This window comes from Sus scrofa, chromosome 8 (assembly GCF_000003025.6).
Source record: "Sus scrofa isolate TJ Tabasco breed Duroc chromosome 8, Sscrofa11.1, whole genome shotgun sequence".
In the NCBI taxonomy this organism is placed as follows: domain Eukaryota; kingdom Metazoa; phylum Chordata; class Mammalia; order Artiodactyla; family Suidae; genus Sus; species Sus scrofa.
The window spans coordinates 101,695,868-101,715,418 of NC_010450.4; the positions used below are offsets into that span (position 1 = coordinate 101,695,868).

The following is a 19,551-nucleotide window of genomic DNA, read 5'->3' on the forward strand; positions in this document are numbered from 1 at the left end:
GGTAGAAAACATAAAGAACCAATAAACATAGCTGATGAATACAATAACTGAAATTTAAAAATACACTAGAAAAAAGTAAATAGTAGTTTAACTAGTACAGAGGAATAAATCAAGAGATCTGGAAGACAGAGTAGTGGAAATCACCTAAGCCAAACAGAAAAAAAAAAAAAAAAAAGAAAAAGAAAAAAAAATGAGGGTAGTTTAAGACACCTCTGAAACATCAAGCAAATTATTATTTGCATTGTAGGGGTCCCAGAAAGAGAAGTGAGAAAGGGGCAGAGAATTTTTTCGAAGAGATAATAACTGAAAACTTCCCTAACTTGGGGAAGAAAAGAGAAATCCAGGTCCAAGAATCACAGAATCCCAACAAGATGAATCTAAAGAGGTTCAAACCAAGACACATTATAATTAAAAAGGCAAATATTAAATAAAAATAAAGAATGTCAGAAAGAAAAAGTAACTAGTTACATACAAGAGAACTCCTGTAAGACTTTCACCTGACTTTTCAGAAGGAACTTTGCAGGCCAGAAGGGAGAGAGACAGTATATTCAAAGCAATCAAAGAAACAGACCTACAGTAGAAAATATTCTACCTAACAAGTTTATCATTCAGATTTGAAGATAAAGATTTTACAACCAAGCAAAAGCTAAAAGAGTTCAGCACCACAAAACCAACTTTACAAAAAACATTAAAGGGACTGCTCTAAATAGAAAAGATCACAACCACAAATATGAAAATTATGAAAGGAAAATTTTCAGTGGTAAAGACAAACATACAGTTAAGGTGAGAGACCAGCCATTTATAAAGCTAGTAGGAAGGGAAATGCTGTGAAATCAGATTGTTATGATCGTTATACAACTACAGATGTGATAAATTCATTTGAGTAATAAAAAAATAATAAAAAATAAAATAAATAAAATAAAAAAATAAAGCTAGTAGGAAGGTTAAAAAACAAAAGCAGTAAAATCATCAATAGCTATAAAGTAGTTAAGGAATACACATACCAAAAAGATGAAAAATAAGATACCAAAAACATTAAACTTGGGGGGTGGTTGTAAAATATAGGGTGGTTTGAAAGCATTTGAACTTGAGAGATCGTCAACTTAAAAAAATCACTCACATACATACATAAATACACATATATTATATATGAACCTCATGGTAGACATAAACCAAAAACCTTTAATACAGGTGCACACACGTACACACATCTATTAAAGACAATCAAATCACAAGGGAAGAGAGCAAAAGAAGGATAAAAAAAAAAAAAACCAAACAAACAAAAAAACCCTGCAAGAACAACCTGAAAACAATTAACGAGATGGCAATAAGTACATACTTATCAATAATTACTTTAAATGTAAATGAATTAAATAATCCAATCAAATGACATAAAGTAGCTGAATGAGTAAGAAAACATGATCCACATATTCAGCCTACCAGAGACTTACTTCAGATCTAAAGACATACAGAGACTAAAGTGAAGGGGACAAAGGTATTCCATGCAAATCAAAAAAAAAAAAAAAAAAAAAAAAAAAGCTGCAGTAGCAATACTTATTATCAGACAAAATAGACTTTCAAATGGTAACAAGAGACAAAAAAGGCCATTACCCAACAATAAAGGGATCAATCTGAAAAGAATATATAATAATTTTAAATCACTCGACATAGAAGCACCTAAATACATAAAGTAAATAGTAATAAACATAACAGGAGAAGCTGACAATGATACAATAATAGTAGAGGACTTTAACACCTCACTTATATCAATGGCCAAACCATCCAGACATAAGATCAATTAGAAAATACTGATTTTAGATGATACACCGGACCAGATGCAATTAAACCTATATTGAACATTTCAACCAAAATAGCAAAAGACACATTCTTTTCAAGGGTCTGTGGTACATTCTCCAGGACAGATCACATGCTATGCCAAAAATAAATCTCAATAAATTTATGAAGAATACAATCATATAAAGTATCTTTTCTGACCACAACATTATAAGAGTGGAAATCAAATACAAGAAAAAGGCATAGAAAACATAAACAGTGGAGTCTAAACAACATGCTACTAAACAATCAATGGATCACTGAAGAAAGCAAAGAGGAAATCAAAAAACATGAAAATGCAAGCACAACTCAAAATCTATGGGACATGGGAGTTCCCGTTGTGGCGCAGTGGTTAATGAATCAGACTAGGAACCATGAGGTTGCGGGTTCGGTCCCTGCCCTTGCTCAGTGGGTTAAGGATCCGGTGTTGCCGTGAGCTGTGGTGTAGATCGCAGATGTGGCTCAGATCCCGAGTTGCTGTGGCTCTGGCGTAGGCCAGAGGCTACAGCTCTGATTCAACCCCTAGCCTGGGAACCTCCATATGCCGCGGGAGCGGCCCTAGGAACAGCAAAAAGACAAATAAATAAATAAATAAATAAATAAATAAATAAACAATTAAAAAAAAATCTATGGGACATGGTAAAAGCAAATATAAGAAGGAAATTAAAGTAATACAAGTCTACTTCAGGAAACAAGAAAAATCTAAAATAAAACATCTAATCTTACACCTAAAGGAACTAGAAAAATAATAAAAACCAAAAGTTAGAAGAAATGATGACGATTATAGCAGAAATAAATGAAACAAAACCTAAAAGTTAGAAGAAATGATAAAGATTAGAGCAGAAATAAATGAAATAAAGACTAAAAAAAAAAAATAGAAAAGATCAATAAAACTGTTGGTTCACTGAAAAGATAAACAAAATTGATAAGCCCTCAAGACCTATCAAGGAAAAGAGAAAGGATCTACATAAATAAAATCACAAATGAAAGTTACAACTGATACCACAGAAATACAAAGAGTCACAGGAGATTACTATGAACAATTATATGCCAGTAAAAAGGACAACCTATAAGAAAAAGGTAAATTCCACGAGTTTCCATTTTGGCTTAATGGTAACAAACCCAACTAGTGTCCACGAGGATGAGGATGCCGGTTCCACCCCTGGCCTTGCTTTGTGGGTTAAGGATCCAGAGTTGCAGTAAGCTGCAGATGCAGCTTGAATCTAGTGTTGCTGTGGCATAGGCAGGCAGGTACAGCTCCGATTCAACAAATAGTCAGGGAAATTCCATATGCAGCAGTTGCAGCCCTAAAATGACAGATAGACAGACAGAAACAGACAAAGAAAGAAGGGAAAGAAGGAAGGAAGGAATTCCTGGAAACATATAATCTCCCAAGACTGAACCAGGAGCAAATAGAAAACATAAATAGATCAGTTACCAGTAATGAAACTGAATCTATAATTTAAAAACTTCCAACAAACAAAAGTCCAGGACCAGAGAGCTTCACAGGTGACTTCCGCCAAACATTTAGAGAAGAGTTAATACCTAGTCTTCTTAAACTATTCCAAAAAACTGAAGAGTAGGGATCACTTCCAAACTCATTCTATAAGGCCAGCATTTCCCTGATACCAAAACCAGACAAAGATACCAAAGAAAATTACACACATATATCCACAAAGAACATGGATGTAAGAAGAAATCTTCAACAAAATATTAGCAAATCAAATGCAACAATACATTAAAAGAAGGATCATATACCATAACCAAGTGGGATTTATTCCAGGGATGCAAGGATTGTTTAATATTCATAACTTAACGTTATATATGATATTAACAAACTGAAAACTAAAAAGCATATGATCATTTCAAAACACACCGAAAGCTTTTGGCAAAATTTAACATGCGTTTATGATAGGAAAAAAACTCACAACAAAAGTGGGGATAGATGAAACATACCTCAACATAATAAAGGTCATATATGAAAAATCCTCAGTCAATATCATAGTCAATGCTGGAAAGCTAAAAGCATTTCTTCTTATATTAAGAATTAATAAGACAAGGATACTCACCATCAGTACTTTTATTCAACACAGTACTGGAAGTCTTAGCCACAGTAATCAGATAAGAAAAAGTAATAAAAGGAAAACAAATTGGATAGAAAGAAGTAAAATTGTCACTGTTTACAGATGACATACTATACATAGAAATCCATAGAGACACCACTGAAAAATGATTACAACTATTAAATGAATTCAGGAAAGTTGCATAATACAAAATTAATACACAGAAGTCTGTTTCATTTCTATACACTAATAATGAACTATCGGAACCACAAATTAAGAAAGCAATCCCATTTAAAATTGCATCAGAAAGAATAAGATACACAGGAATAAATTCAACCAAGGAGCTAAAAGACTTAGAAAATTGTGCAGTTCTCGTTGTGGCTCTGTGGGTTATGAACCTGACTAGTATCCATAGGCATGTGGGCTGGATCCCTCGCCTTGCTCAGTAGGTTAAGGATCCGGAGTTTCGGTTAAGATGTGGTATAGGTCACAGACACAACTTGGATCCTGCGTTGCTGTGGCTGTGGTGCAGGCTAGCAGCTGCAGCTGTGATTCAACCCCTAGCCTGGGAACTTCCATATGTGCGGCCCTAACAAAAAAAGAGAAAAGAAAAAGAAAAGAAAGGAAAACTGTTAAGACACTGATGAAAGAATTGAAGATGACAGCATATCTGTGCTCACAGATCAGAATAAATAATAGTCTTAAAATGACTATACTAACCAAGGCAATCTACAGATTCAATGCAACTGCTATCAAAGTATCGACAGTGTTTTTCATAGAACTGGAACAGATAATTGTATAATTTAAATGAAAACACAAAAACACCCAACTAGCTAAAGCAATCTTGAGAGAGAACAAAAAAGCATGGAGGTATCATGCTCAATGATTTCAAACTAAAGTTGACCCTTGAACAATCATATATATCTTCTCTTCACACTTATGTCACAAAAAATCCTTAAGGAACAAAATACCAAATTTTTTATATCATTTATAATTTTACTCAGAGATTAATATAAAATTCAAATACTTTTAATTAATGAATATAGAACCTTAAATGATAAATAAAAGATAAAATATAATTGAAATCACATATTTACAAGAAAAATTTGATTCGTGATTTTTCATTTTTTAATCTTCTCTTTCTTAAAAAATGAAGAAAATACGTTAATTTTTATATAGCATTCTTCTCAATGTTTGTCATGAGGGGGTTGGATTTCAGGTTGGTACTGATTCCAACACAGTTATTTTTTTTAATTACCAGATGTTTTACCATTCTGAAATTTTCTGTTGTTCCTCATCAGTATACTTTACTTCTAGAGACCTCTGAGAATGTGTTTAATGACCCACACCTACTAGAAAAGACCACCTCAAATCAATGCCAGAGCATTGTCAAGAGGGGGGAAGACAATTAATTAAAATGCTACTTTGTACATTTCAGACCATTAAGTTATTTAATAGGTTTTCCACAAACTAACACATTCCAAACACTCGCACTTACCTCTTTCAATTACAAAAGCAGCTAATGAGTTGCTACATTTCAGGTACTCTGAATGATTAGAAATTAGTTGATTAAATGTTTCTTTAACAATCTGTGAAATCTTTGCAAACTGAATATGTCTCCCTTCTAGAAAAAAAATCAAATGCAATATGAATTTGAAGAACACTGTGTGCCTTCTCCCAGAGGCCTCTATTATTCCTCTTATAACCTTTCAAGTGAATGAGTTAATAATTCACAGAGATATGTTAAGTAAATTTATTTTACATCATGACTAAGATTTTAAAGGGTTCCATTCTAAAAGGACACAAGTTATTAAGCTTTTTGGATATATTGTAAAAAGATGTATTAAGTATTACATATTTGAGAATTACTAATTCCTACTTGATGAATCTATTTAAAAGTCATACAGGACCCAAGACATTTCTCTGTTGCATAGGACTGTCCCACACTGCCTGATAAGCAACATTTCAGTGAATGCTTGTAGTCTTCTCCAGTCCTTGGGACAATCAAAATACACTCTTAAAGGAGTTCCTGTCATGGCTCAGTGGGTTAAGGACCCAACAGTGACTCTATGAGGATGCAGGTTTGATCCTTGGCCTGGATCAATGGGTTAAGGATCTAGTGTTGCCACAAGCTACATCGTAGACTGCAAACACAGCTCAGTTCTGATGTTGCCTTGGAAGCTCTGATTCAATCCCTGGCCCAGGAACTTCCATATGTGGCAGGTAAGGCCATAAAAAGAAAAAAAAAAAAATGCAAACATTCTTTAGTATCTGCCCCATTGAGAACCACTGCAAAGCTGTAAATTCTTACACTCTTGATATAGTTTGGTGTTCCCCTAAAAAAAAAAAAATCCCAAACTTTGAAAGGAGATAAAGATTGTTTTAAGTAATTAGGATTACCATAGAATAGTTTTAACCAGGAATATACATCAAGGAGTTCCCATGATGGCTCAGTGGAAAGGAATTGGACTAGTATCCATGAGAATGCGGGTTTGATCCCTGGCCCCACTCAGTGGTTTAAGGATCTGGCATTACCACAAGCTGTGGTGTATGTAGGTCACAGATGTGACTCAGATCTGGCATTGCTGTGGCTGTGGTGTAGGCCAGCAGCTGTAGCTCTGATTCGACCCTTAGCCTGGGAACTTCCATATGCCAACCTGCACCTCCCCACTCCCTCCCAAAAAAGAATATACACCAAAAGTTACATATTGAATTAAAAAATATGACAAGAGCTTGAGGTCTGAGATAGGGCCCTGGCCATCTGTTGCTTTGTGTATGTATGTTTGTATATCCCCATGGAAAAACCATTATTGTAGAACATGAGAGGTTGTAGAATCATTTAATATAATATTTCTCAGAGTTTAGTTTTTTACTAAACCACTGATAGCTCTTGATGATGGTTGCCAAGTAGTCTATCAGGTGGGTCATAGTTCATTGTATCTTCAGAGGAAAAAAGTAATGAAATAATTTTGCTTTCATGTGTTGCATATATATGAAATAACTATATTTTTATAAAATTCTTTTTACCTGCTTAATAATTACATTAAAAAGGCACACAAATGATAAAAATTTAATGTTTATAGACTCAGCTAATAAAATTCAATTTAGGTCAACCATTTCCAAGTTTTTGTCAAACCTGAATTTCTCTTTGTTAATTCTCTTCTTGGCAAAAACAGGTGAAGTCACATTATCAAAAATTTAAAGACTATTATAAATCTAATCACAAAATGAAACTCTGAGGAAAAGAAGAATGAACTACTGGCTATATTCTTTTATGTAACCCCAAAGCATATGATGTGAAGGTACAAATTATTAGAACTGCATGCTAGCATGTATTTCACTTAAATTGGTAAAACCATCAACATGTGGTATAAAAATGAATTTTAGGTGTTTCTGTGGTAAAACCATGAAGTACTCAACAACTTGCCTCTGCTTATCACCAAAAACATTTTTTTCCTTTTTAGGGCTACACACACAGCATATGGAAGTTCCCAGGTTTTGGGTCTAATTTGAGCTAGGGCCACCAGCCTCTCTGCCAACAGCAATGCAGAATCCAAGCCGCATCTGTGACCTGCACCACAACTCTTGGCAATGCTGGATCCCCCAGCCACTGAGCAAGGCCAGGGATCCAACCTGCATCCTCATGGATTTGGGTCTGCTGTGCCACAATAGGAACTCCCTTTCACCAAAAACTTTTGATACAGAAGAAGCATATCATTTAATGGTATTTTAAAATCAGACTTTTTCCCCACTGAAACAGCAAAACAAGAGATAAACTTTTAGAAGTCTCTCTCTGCAAATACAACGATTACAAGGACATTCTGATAAACAAAAAAATTAAACAAATAAACACAAACATACACCACTTTAAAAAATAAAAACTGAGGCATGAGAAAAACCACTTTGCACTTACTTGGTCTTGGGCATCATTCAAGGGTAGACATTAGTGCTACCTCCTTTTCTCTTAATCCTTCCACAGAATGAACATTCTATAATTTATTTAATCATGTCCTATTTATAGTTAGCATACTTAGCAATTATTTTGTGCAGTGATATAGAATAAGAAAATACACAGCAATTAATACTGACAATAAGAATTATGTATTTGGCAAGAGAATGTTTCAGTGCGTTGAAGGAAATAATGAGTATCGTGACTATGATCAAATCTTAGTTACTAAATGCACCTCATTAGCACGGATACGAAGGAATAAGGAACAAAGTGCAATACCATTTTTCCTAGATATGTACGTTGCTGAGGAAATAAAATGTTCTCACAAATTATTGGAAGTGAAAGATAAAACATAGAATACTTAATACTGATTAATACCACTTTTATTTCCAGTTGCTAATTTCAAGTGATCTTTAGTATCCTGAACCTATCTTCAGAGCCAAAATATCACTATATTAAATGAAGAAACAGTCCAGAAGGAACATAACAAAGTAGAGAGGCTGTGAAATAGTGACACCCTCCATAACTGGCCCAACAAGAATTGTTCCGGAGATTTTTGTGTGTCTCAGATCTTTCTTTCCTTAAAAAATGGTAATATCCAACTCCTGTGTTTACCCATAAGCCCAAAGAGTAATGATTGTTCTACTTTTTCTAACAGAAAACTGTTAAACTTTTTAACACCTTACCTGAACCTACCAAATATGACTCTACTCATATATTTCTTCAAACATACTGATAACCACATTTTCTTTCTTCTCATAAATTGATCCGTTTTCTTAGGGTGATAGTAATCTATATTATTTGTGAAACACTCACCTCAATGAATATCTCATCATTCGTTAAAGATGTCCACAGAAGCTAAAAAGAAATACTAGAGATCCTTTCCATATTAAGAGATAATTGCTCTTAGACTGATCATTCACTGCCCTTCTGTTCAATCAGTTCCTATTACTGTTAGGTCAAGTGACTATATTTGACTATATTTAACTATTGTTATACTTTGTCTTTTGAATGTTCCAATATCCCCTGGTTTGGTCCTTTTACCAAACAAGCACACAAATGTACAGAGTTTTTTTCTGTCTCAGAAAGACAATGGAAACCAAGCCTGATTAGGGATGAAAGTATTTTCAAATCCTGATCCTCAGACTTGGAAAAGATGAAGTAAGAAATGTTCTTTTTCATTTTACTTCTACAGACACTCTAAACTAGAAAGCCTAAAGTGTTACTACTATGTTGTAATATAGAAATTAAGGATGATTTCCTGCCTTTCGGAAGATTCAGTCTAATGAGAAAAGCATACAATAATCACTACATAATGTTGAATATAATAAAATGTTACAGGAAGAGTAGTTACTATTTAGTAAGCACTTATTGTGTGCTGGGCTATGATCTAAGTTTTTTAGATGTATAAATTAATTTAATCCTCATACTAACCCCATGAGGTAATTATTATTACAGCCATTTTACAGACAGAGCAATGAAGGTGCCTAGAGAAGTAACTGGTCCTAGTTCACACCACTAGTAACTTCAACTGCAGTTATAGTTTTCTTGGGCTTGAGTGACAAATAACTAACATTAAAACAAAGTGAATAAATTATATGAAATGCATTCCCCAACCATCAAGCACCAGAATGCCACTGGCTTTCATTCATGAGACACCCACAAAAGTGAAGAATTGTCAAAAAAGCAGTTATATGATATCAATGAATCATCTCTTTATAGGAAAAAGGCCATTTCTTTAATCATTCCTCTCCAACTTTATTATTTCTCTAATTTTTAGCATATATGGAAGGAAACACTCATTTCTGTAGAAGTGTGACAGGTTTGAATAATGAAATACTAAGGTATATTTTCATACCTATGCATATTTTAATTATATGCTGTTATTTTTAATTGGGTTAATCTTCTTTAAAAATTATCATAAAGGACTTTCCTACCATAATGTACTTTTGAAACATATACTGGTTCAGGTGAAACAATAGGTTCTGCAGGGATAGGAGGAGGACCTGTAATTAAAACAAAACATAAGAAAAAATGAAGTTTCAAAACGCCAAAGAGCAAATATCATACTATTCTGTAATAAAACAGCAATCCAAAAATGATTATTTTTTCCTGTATACTTCTGCCAACTCTAGGTCATCAATTATCCATTAGCTCAGCCGTGCTAAATATTAAAGTCAACTATACAAATACCAAACACATTTCTGAGTTCCCTATTCTTAGGCTACTATATAGCTTGCTTTGTAGTAGATACAACATTCTGAAAGTTGGTTAAAATGAAACCCTGTTTTAAATGCTTATGAACAGTTTTATATTTATAGTATTACTAGGTAAAATGTTTTATATATGTATAGTATTACTAGGTAAAATGTTTAAACTTAATATTCCACCAAGAATTTAAGTTAACAAGTAAAAACAACTATTTTAATGCTATTTTGCCAGGTATTTTGCAGGGGAATACTTCAAAATTTTCCAAGCTTTTAATTCCCATTTTTTGCAATGGCTTTCCAAAGTAGGGAATCCAGGAAAAACAATAAAAGAACATGACAATAAACCAAAGAGACAAAAAAAGATCAGGTAAGCTTAAATTAAGAGACTGCAGGGGAGGAAAAAAAAAAAAAAGAGTTCCTGTCATGGCTCAGAGGTATGAGCCTGGCTAATATCCTGGGAATGCGTGTTCTACCCCTGGCCTCACTCAGTGGGTTAAGAACTGGCGTTGCCATGACCTGCAGTGTAGGTTGCAGACGTGGCCTTGGATCCAGCATTGTATGGCTGTGGCATAGGCCAGCAGCTGCCAGCTCCAATTCTATCCCTAGCCTGGGAACTTCCATATGCCACGTGTGTGGCCCCAAAAAGAAAAAAAAAAAAGAGAGAGAGAGACTCTAGGAGCAAAGTGTCAACTTAAGTAGCAAATATTTCTCAAGAAACATCCATAAAGACAAAGAAAGTAAATACAATTGCCACTCTGGACTTCATTTTGAGTAAAATGAGAAACCAGTTGAATACACAAAAATTAGCAAAGGAAGACTGACAAAGTCATCTTGGAGTTCACATTAGTTAAGCAAATATTGACTCTAGTTAGATATATATACTCTGAACTTCAAAAAAGCAGAACTTCAAAAACTCACACAAAGATGGATTTTTTCCTTTTACTCAGTGAATCAGTGAGTAAGGATCTCAAGTGGAATGAAAAGTAAAGATAATGAAAACTGTTCATCAAGTGCAAATACTTTTCATAAATTAGAAAATGTGAGTGTATAAGAAACATCACATACAAACAGGTAAAATAATGCTGAGAAGGAAGAACAAAGTTGGAGAACTCACACTTCCTGATTTCAAAACTTAGTGCAAAAGTGACAATAATGAAAACCACGTGGTAATGGCGAACAGACAAACAGACCAATGAAGTAGAATAGAAAGGGCAGAAATAAATCCTTATGTATATGGTCAAACAATTCTCAACAAGAGTGCCAATATGTTCACTGGAGGAAAGGACTGCCTTTTCTACAAATGATACTAGGAAAACTGAGTATCTACACGCAAAAAAAATGAAGTTAGACCCTTGGCTAACCCTATATACAAAAATTAACTTGATATGGATCAAAGAACCAAACATAAGAGTTAAACCTATAAAACTTTTAGAAGAAAACATGGGCAAAAAGCTTCAAGACACTGGACTTGGCAATGATGTCTTGGCTATGACACCAAAGACATAGGAAACAAAAAAAGAGAAATTGGATTTTTTCAAAAGTACAAACTTCTGTGCATCAAAGACCACTATTAGCAGAATAAAAATGCAAATCAGAAAAGGAGAAAATACTTGCAAATCACATTGCAAATATAAAGAGGATTCCTAAAACTCAAGAGAAAACCAAACAACCCAATTCAAAAATGAGCAAAGGGCTTGATTATGACATTTCTCTAAAGAAGATATACAAATGGACAACAAACACATGAAAAAATGTTCAACATAACTAATAATTAGGGAAAGCAAATCAAAATCACAATGAAATATGATATCACATCTATTAGGATGGTGACTGAAAAAATGAAAAATAGCAAATGTTGACAAGGATGTGGAAAATTAGAACCCTTGTGCACTCTGGGTGGAATGTAAAATGGTACAGCCATTATGGAAAATAAAATGGCAGTTCTTCAAAAAAATTTAATATAAAATTACCATAGGATCTAGTGATTCCACTTCTGGGTATAAAACTCAAACAAGTGAAAGCAGGGTTCTAAAGAGATACTTGTATTGTACACCCATCTTCACAGCAGCATTATTCACAACAGCCAAAAGCTGAAGCAATCCAAATGTCCATCAACAGATGAATGGATAAACAAAATGTGGTGGTATATCCATATAACAGAATTATTATTCGGTCTTTAAAAGGAAGGAAATTCTGACATATGCCACAACATGGGTAAACTTTGCAGACATCAAGCTAAGAGAAATATGCCAGTTACAAAAAGATACATGCTATATGATTCTACTTATATGAGGTAATACCTAGCCTAGCCAAGTTCACATAGATAGAAAGTAGAATGCTAAGTGCCACGGGCTTGGTGGGGGGTTCGGGTGGGGGGTTCGAGTAACCATTTAATGAGTATAGAATTTCAGTTTTGCAAGATCAAGAGTTCTGGATATCAGATGTGCAAAAGTCAATGTACTTAACACTACTGAATGGTACACTTAAAATGGTTAACTTGGTAAATTTTATGTTTTAACAAATGCATTATAAAAAGTTCATGTTTCTTTTACCACAGTATTAAATGACTTAAGAGGTACTGAAATAAACTGAAGAGTCAGATTCTTTAATTACTGTGTCAAAAAGTGTTAGATTTTCAAAACCTAACATAGCACCATTAATCATACTGCCCTTGAAAAAAAGTCAGAGCAAAAAGTTTATAGTTAATAAAATGATAAGACTATACTTTTAAAAACATGCACAAAATATGAAAGAAAAAAAACATGAGAAGTACTTATGGGTTCAGAATTTTGAAAAAATTAAGTTTTTAAAATTTTACATTGTAAAAGGGGAGGAGACTAGAAAAACAAATGTAATGTTAACAGCAAAGAAAAGAAATCCTCAACATTTATCTTCCACATCTCTTTACAAGTAAATAAATGTAGTTGTCGGAGGTCCTGTTATGGCACAGCGGAAACAAATCCGACTAGGAACCATGAGGCTGCGTCTTTGATCCCTTGCGCCTCGCTCAGTGGGTTAGGGATCCAGCGTTGCTGTGAGCTGTGGTGTAGGCTACAGACGCGGCTTGAATCTGGCGTTGCTGTGGCTCTGGTGTAGGCTGGCAGCTATACTCTAATTAGATCCCTAGCCTGGGAACCTCCATATGTCGTGAGTGTGGCCCTAAAAAGACTAGGACAAACATTTTACAGAAGAATCAGGCTCTATGCCAAGAGAAAATGTTTTATGAAATAACTTTTAGTTATAATTGAGGCATTACTGGCACTTTTTGAGAAAACAATGGTGAAGGAGTGGAGGTGGGAAAATGTTACCTTAATTTTCACAAAAAGAGAAAAAATGTTTAGAACAAAAAAATTGTAGCCCACAGAGGAGAACACTTGCTAGCCTTACATAAAACATTTCGAAAACCCTTAGAAAAAAATGCATTTATCATGAGATGTCAATCATAAATATCCTTTTCTAATAATTAAATAAGATGCTTGGAAAATTCTCCAGCTATGTTTTAACTTGATTTCAACAAAGTATTTTAGTTCCTTGAGGGTAGAAGGTGGGCTTTATTTGATTTTAGATTCCCAGTATTTACCACAGTCCCTGGAACAAAGCATATCCTCAAAACATAGATTTACAGATTTGAATGCATGTTATGGTTGGAAGAAAACTGGGAAAATATTGCTGGGGACATATCTAGGTGGATTAATAGCTGATAAAATAATCACATATAAAGAATTTCCATTAATTAACTGCCAGCATGTATGAGATACCAAAATCATCATAAATAGGCCTAAAAAAATTAATCAAAAAAACAGTGAACAGAAACATGAAAATTAACAAAATAATTTCCTAAGTACTTATTAAATACAAAGTATGACAAGCTATTTAGAAACAATAAGACTACACATTAAAGAGAAATGTGGCATAATAAATCACTTTTAATTATTAAATAGTTTTAATTAAACACCAGACAAATTAAAATATATAAAACAAGAACTGAACTTAGAGAAAGAACAAATGACATCAAGAAAAGTATTACAAAAGAAATGAATAGGCTACAAACAAGAAAAGTCCCGTAGTGAAATAAATTGATGATGTGAATTTTAAAAGAAGTTACTGTCACTGTTTAAATCAAATTTAACTATTTTTATTAAAGTTGCCTCATTTATAAGTAAGCCAAAATGTAATCTAACATGAAATGAATATTGACAAAACTGTTTACTATACTAACATATATACTCCTCAAATTGATTAATATTTAATAAGAACCACTGCCATTTGATTATGCTACCCTTCACCAGGCACTGGTTAAAGGCTTTGCATGCCTTGCTCATTTAATCCTAATGACAGCCACAGGAGGTATCTATCCTTGTCTTTATTTTTCAAATAATGAAACTTTAGGTTTAGAAGGCAAAAAACTTGTCTGTCCAGGAATAATACTCAATCCTGAGTAATCTAATTCCAAAGTTTGTACTCTCAACCTATTTGCTATCTTAGGCCCTTATTTTCTCAAATAACCCTACCATTACCAAATTTAACATGGGGTAAGTTCATAAAAATTGTGTTAAAAACATCTATGTATTAAACGTACTGTGTTAAGTACATAATAAGAATTCAATAAATTACAGAGAAAACTAAGTTTTAGGACACAAAAGGCCCAATGACAATCTGACAAATTATCAGAGATTAGCAACATGTTTACATCTGTGATGCTGAAATATACAAGAGCATTTTAACTGCTATTAATAAGTCAGCAATCAGCAATGGAAGGAAATTATTCAAATTTTGCTACTTCTTATAGTTGCCAAGCAACTCTTCATTAATACACATCTTTAAGGTAATCCTTTCTGGAAAATGACATATTTTATAAACATTACTTTATAAGCAAGAATATTTACCTGATGTTTCTGAAATCCTTGGTTCAGGTTCATCCAACTGTAGAAGCTCATCAAGAGCTAATTTTGCTGCATTGGATCTAGACTCCTTTTTATTTTGTCCCAGTCCAGTCTTGTATTGAATTCCATCAACCACAGCACAAAAAGCAAAATATGGTCCCATAACATTACCTTGAAAAATAACTCAGAATGAATACTGTAATACTTCACAGTGTATCTTGCAAAAAAAAAAAAAAAATGTCTGTTATATAAGAAAACATCCCAGGACAACTGTAGAAAACCCTCTTAGCCTACCAGTTTTTTTTTTTTTTTTTGAGGGCTTATACTGGTTAAAAGTAAAGCCTGTGGGTCCTTGAACCAGTTCTGAGGAACCGTTCAAGCAGCTGGTTTCCCAGATTCAGCATGAACAGCAGTTCCAGCTTTAGAGTACATGTCACACCCGGAGTGACAGTGTCTTGCATAATGCCTGGCAATGATAAGCATTCAAATATCTAAGGACCATCAAGAAGGAAAATGTGCAGCATATGGCAACAACTCCCTTCCTTCAAATTTCAATACCAATACAGTTGAATTTCTCCTATCCTCTGAGTGTCTTGATACTCTTATATAAGCTCCAGAACAGAAGGAATTCCTTTGAAGATATCTTGTGCTTCTATCAGGGAGTCAAGATAAGCAATCCAACCCATCATAGCCTTGGCAGGGGTGGGGTGTAGCTGGTGTGGCAGAGATGACAGGGGTGGGGGGGGTAGGGGAGATTCAAGAGGAAAATCAAAACATAAATGATAATCAAAAAGATATGCTAGAGTTCCCTTGTGGCCTAGTAGTTAAGGATTTGACATCACTGGCTGGAGTTCAATCCCTGGCTCAGGAACTTCTGAATGACACAGGCATGGCAAAAAAAAAAAAAAAAAGACATGCCAATATCTGAACATCCAGTCAGACAAAATTCCCAGAAAAGTTATCTTCACACAATTACATTTACCTAGTTTTCATATTTACCTGATGAAAAATGAAATGGAATCATCTCATAAATTTACTGATCAAAGATTTTTCTGGTACAAGTTTTATTTGTTGGTACTCAGATTAAAGAGCACCAAGCTTCATTATTGTATTATCTTCTCACATATTACATTAACTTCTGGGTTTTTCTTTTAAGCTGTACATTAAGATTTCACAAGCAACTCCAGATTGCATCAGGGTAAACTGCTTTCCTCCCAGCATATATGACCTCAGTTTCCCAAGTTCCTTCCTTCATGATCACCTGAGTTCCAATCTAAATTTAATGGACCTGAGAATATATTAACAAGTGGCCCAGATGATTCTTGTGAGATATTATGCATCAAATTTGTTAACAAGTACTCTGTGTCAGAATACTAAGACTTAAGCTTCATCATGTTTATAACCCAGGTTCTCAAACTTATCATCTAAATCCATACTAAAGAGCTTGTTAAAATAAATACCGAGACTGGTTTTTCTACCTAATATACTGAACTAGATTATTCAACTAGTACTATGCACATAAAATGAATACCACTAACAATCATTGGGTTGTGTTTTTGAGCAGTTTTTGCTCATTTCAATGGAGACGTAGCCTGATAAGTTTTCTCTTACTGTAACCAATAGTTTACATTTTCTATGAGGAGTTTGAGAAGAATGGAGGAAAGTTAACTAGTTAACACAGAAATTCAGTCTGGAGTATTCACCACTAAAGTTATCCAACCTACAGTGACAGGACCTAAAAAAATTCCACCTTCGATATTAAGACCTTACTTTTACCACCTGTTACTGTTATTTTATCCAAAACAGTGACTAGAAACTTGGCTTCACTATGACATTTTTACTAAAATCTCAACAGATTTAAATTCTTTTGTAAAGATACTTACTCTGAGGCCCCTATTGGCAAAAGTTAACATAAGGAAGAGAGAATTAAAGAAACCAAACTACTTGATAATGTGTGTGTATACAAACATATACACACGTTAAGGGTTTTTGTTTTTGTTTTTTGTTTGTTTTTTTTTTTTAAGGACTGCACCCGAGGCATATGGGAAATTACCAAGCTAGGGGGCGAATCAGAGGTGCAGCTGCTGGCCAAAGCTGCAGCCACATCTGTGACCCACAGTACAGCTTGCAGCAACACCAGATCCTTAACCCACTGAGGGATCAATCCCACATCCTCATGGATACTCGTCAGGTTCTTAACCCACTGAGCCACAACAGGAACTCCAAAATTTTTAAAGATTGTGCTCCTGTGACTCCCACGCCTTTAACCTGTTAATGCCTCTTAAAAGCACTTTATCCTCTTATCCCTATACTTTCCTAAAGACTAGTCATAAGGTAAGGCTATCAGAAGCTTCTTTCTTTTACTAATCTGTACTCCTGTAGCCTTACACAGGCCCAATGAATGGTGTAACAGATTCTTCTGCTGGCAGGGGAAGGGGGCAGTTTAAGAGAAAATGGAGAAAACAGTCATGGACAAGACTGCAGAGAGAGAATCAAGGATGTAAGTGCTACTTTCACTTCTAATTTTTAAATTCCATGAGCCAAATTTGACTAAAACTTTTGTTGGGAGTCATCATCACAGAATAGACATAAAATAATCATAGTCCAAATATTTACCATGACTACAAAAGCACCTTTACACTACAAAAGTACTCATCCATACCAGAAAACAATCTGCAAAGCTGACGAGATTTACGTTCAACTAGCTATACACAAAAATTAAAATTTGGTGACTATAAAAATTTTATATAAGTTAAATGTAGAGCCTCAAAAAACCAAAAAACTATATATATAAATTGAAACATAATTGTCAATAGTAGAAATTCAATTAGAACATTAGGTAAACAAAAAAATAATCAAATTTAATACCATTTATATACTCTGCTTTTAACAGGAAAAAGATTTTCTAGTAATATGGTAACCAGATACAACTTTGCACTTGCCTGTTGTTACTGTTTCCTTAAGGTCAAGCTGAACCCGCTGCATCTGTGCAAACTGGTGCAAGGCTGATACAGGATTTATCTCTCCACGTTTGTATTTCATTATAAATTCCTTTGGTATTTTTTTCGGAGGAAGGACAGGATTTGAAATCGATGAAAGACCTTTGGAAAGCAATGGTTCTGGAAAATTACCTAAAAATAAATTTTTATACTTGTCAATCTGGTTAAATTAAAAGAATAATAAGCAAAAGCACCAAGCCCTTCCCTAAAATGTAAGATTGTCCCAGATACACTTAGTCATGAGCTTTTCATTAAAAGTTTCTACTTCTAAAGAAGTGTAACTTATTATTTCATATTATTTCATATATCTTTTGGAGTACTAAAACTATTTTGTAAAGTCATTAAGTGACATTAAAGAATCATAGAATTTTAGCAAAATCAAGTCTTCAGAGACTCTAAGCCATTTTTACATATGATGTCACTAAGGCCTAGAATGTGGTAAGACAAATTTGGGACTAGAACTTAATTCCTGCTTCCAATTAACTATTTTATATAACCTTTCTCACTGAGTTCAAATTTTTAGGCTGTCTATCCCTGTTTTGCACTTAACACTATGCCAAATGATATGTGGAATACAAACCAGTATAAATCCAGTCCTTCTGTTAAGGGGATAATATAGCCTCATTATCAAAAAAGGCAAGACACAGTGGAAGTGGTTGACTACTCAAGTGGTAAACAACAATTAAGTGAGCAGCCAGTGGAAGGATTTCTACTGTGTTGGGCATCCAATCCAAGTTTCAGCTGGGACATCCACAGGTGAATGGATATATATCCAGGAAACATTTAAACCAGAGGCTCAACAAAACCCATTGGCTAACCCAGAATCTTCAAGAGCTTAGGCATTATTACAAATGTTAAGTTTGTACCCGTCACTTGTGTAACCTTGGATGCCATGTTCGACATGCTGTAACTTTCCGAGGAATATCCTGTGGGTGTAGTTACTGTCTGGGCTGATGTCTGAACTGGCAAGTTCTTCTTCAGCATCTGAGCAAAGCTAGGGACCCGGGAACTCTGAAACCAGTCATTGCTGCCAGACATTTTCTCACCTACAAATTGTTTAAAAAAAAAAAGGGCAGTAAAAATACAATAATAATTTAAAGAACACCACCACATTCCCATAAATTTACACACACATTCACATAACAAGCACTAAATCTCTAATGTGTCATGACGGCTTTGTGGCCAGAGTTTTATGGGCAACAGAAGTCTGTCCTGAATCCCTCCCCTAAACACTACTACAGAGAGGAAAGAAGGGAGGAGGTGGTCCGCAGGAAAAAGCCCCTACATTTACTCGGAAGTCGGGAAAAAAGAGAAAAAACAGAAGCATGAGACGCACAGTGGCCCGTGGGCGGCCTCCAGAGTCCCAGCCCAACTCCCACCCACCAATATCGGCCTTCTTGCCCTGCTGGCCTGATCCCTCTGCCGGGCAGCTCTGGCCGAGTCGCAGGCCTGGCCGCAGGCCAGGGGCTCGCCGGCCAGCCGCCGACGACGACGCCGTTGCTTCTTCCTCCCGGCCTCAACCTCTCACTTCAGACCGCTCAGCCTGAGAGCCACGCGCCCGGGTCCGCTTCTTTCGAAAATGGCCTCGCGACTGTCCTGGCGCTCTACCTCATC

The 19,551-nt window shown here is 34.9% G+C and overlaps 1 protein-coding gene across 4 annotated transcripts in view; it reads right to left on the bottom strand.

The window, feature by feature from the left end:
* The window catches only part of ADAD1 (adenosine deaminase domain containing 1), a 71,335-nt gene extending 51,784 nt beyond the window's left edge, over positions 1-19,551 (bottom strand). For 3 of the 4 annotated variants that reach the window (XM_005666894.2, XM_005666892.2, XM_003357037.4), the window contains exons 1-6: positions 19,321-19,551; positions 18,804-18,983; positions 17,881-18,069; positions 14,942-15,109; positions 9,783-9,851; positions 5,395-5,520 (exon numbers count right to left, since the gene is read on the bottom strand). In XM_005666894.2, coding sequence (XP_005666951.1) covers positions 5,395-5,520; positions 9,783-9,851; positions 14,942-15,109; positions 17,881-18,069; positions 18,804-18,975 — 724 coding nt within the window. In that variant the 5' untranslated portion in view covers positions 18,976-18,983; positions 19,321-19,551. The remainder of the gene's footprint in view (positions 1-5,394; positions 5,521-9,782; positions 9,852-14,941; positions 15,110-17,880; positions 18,070-18,803; positions 18,984-19,320) is intronic. The other variant, XM_021101617.1, reaches the window with a different exon arrangement.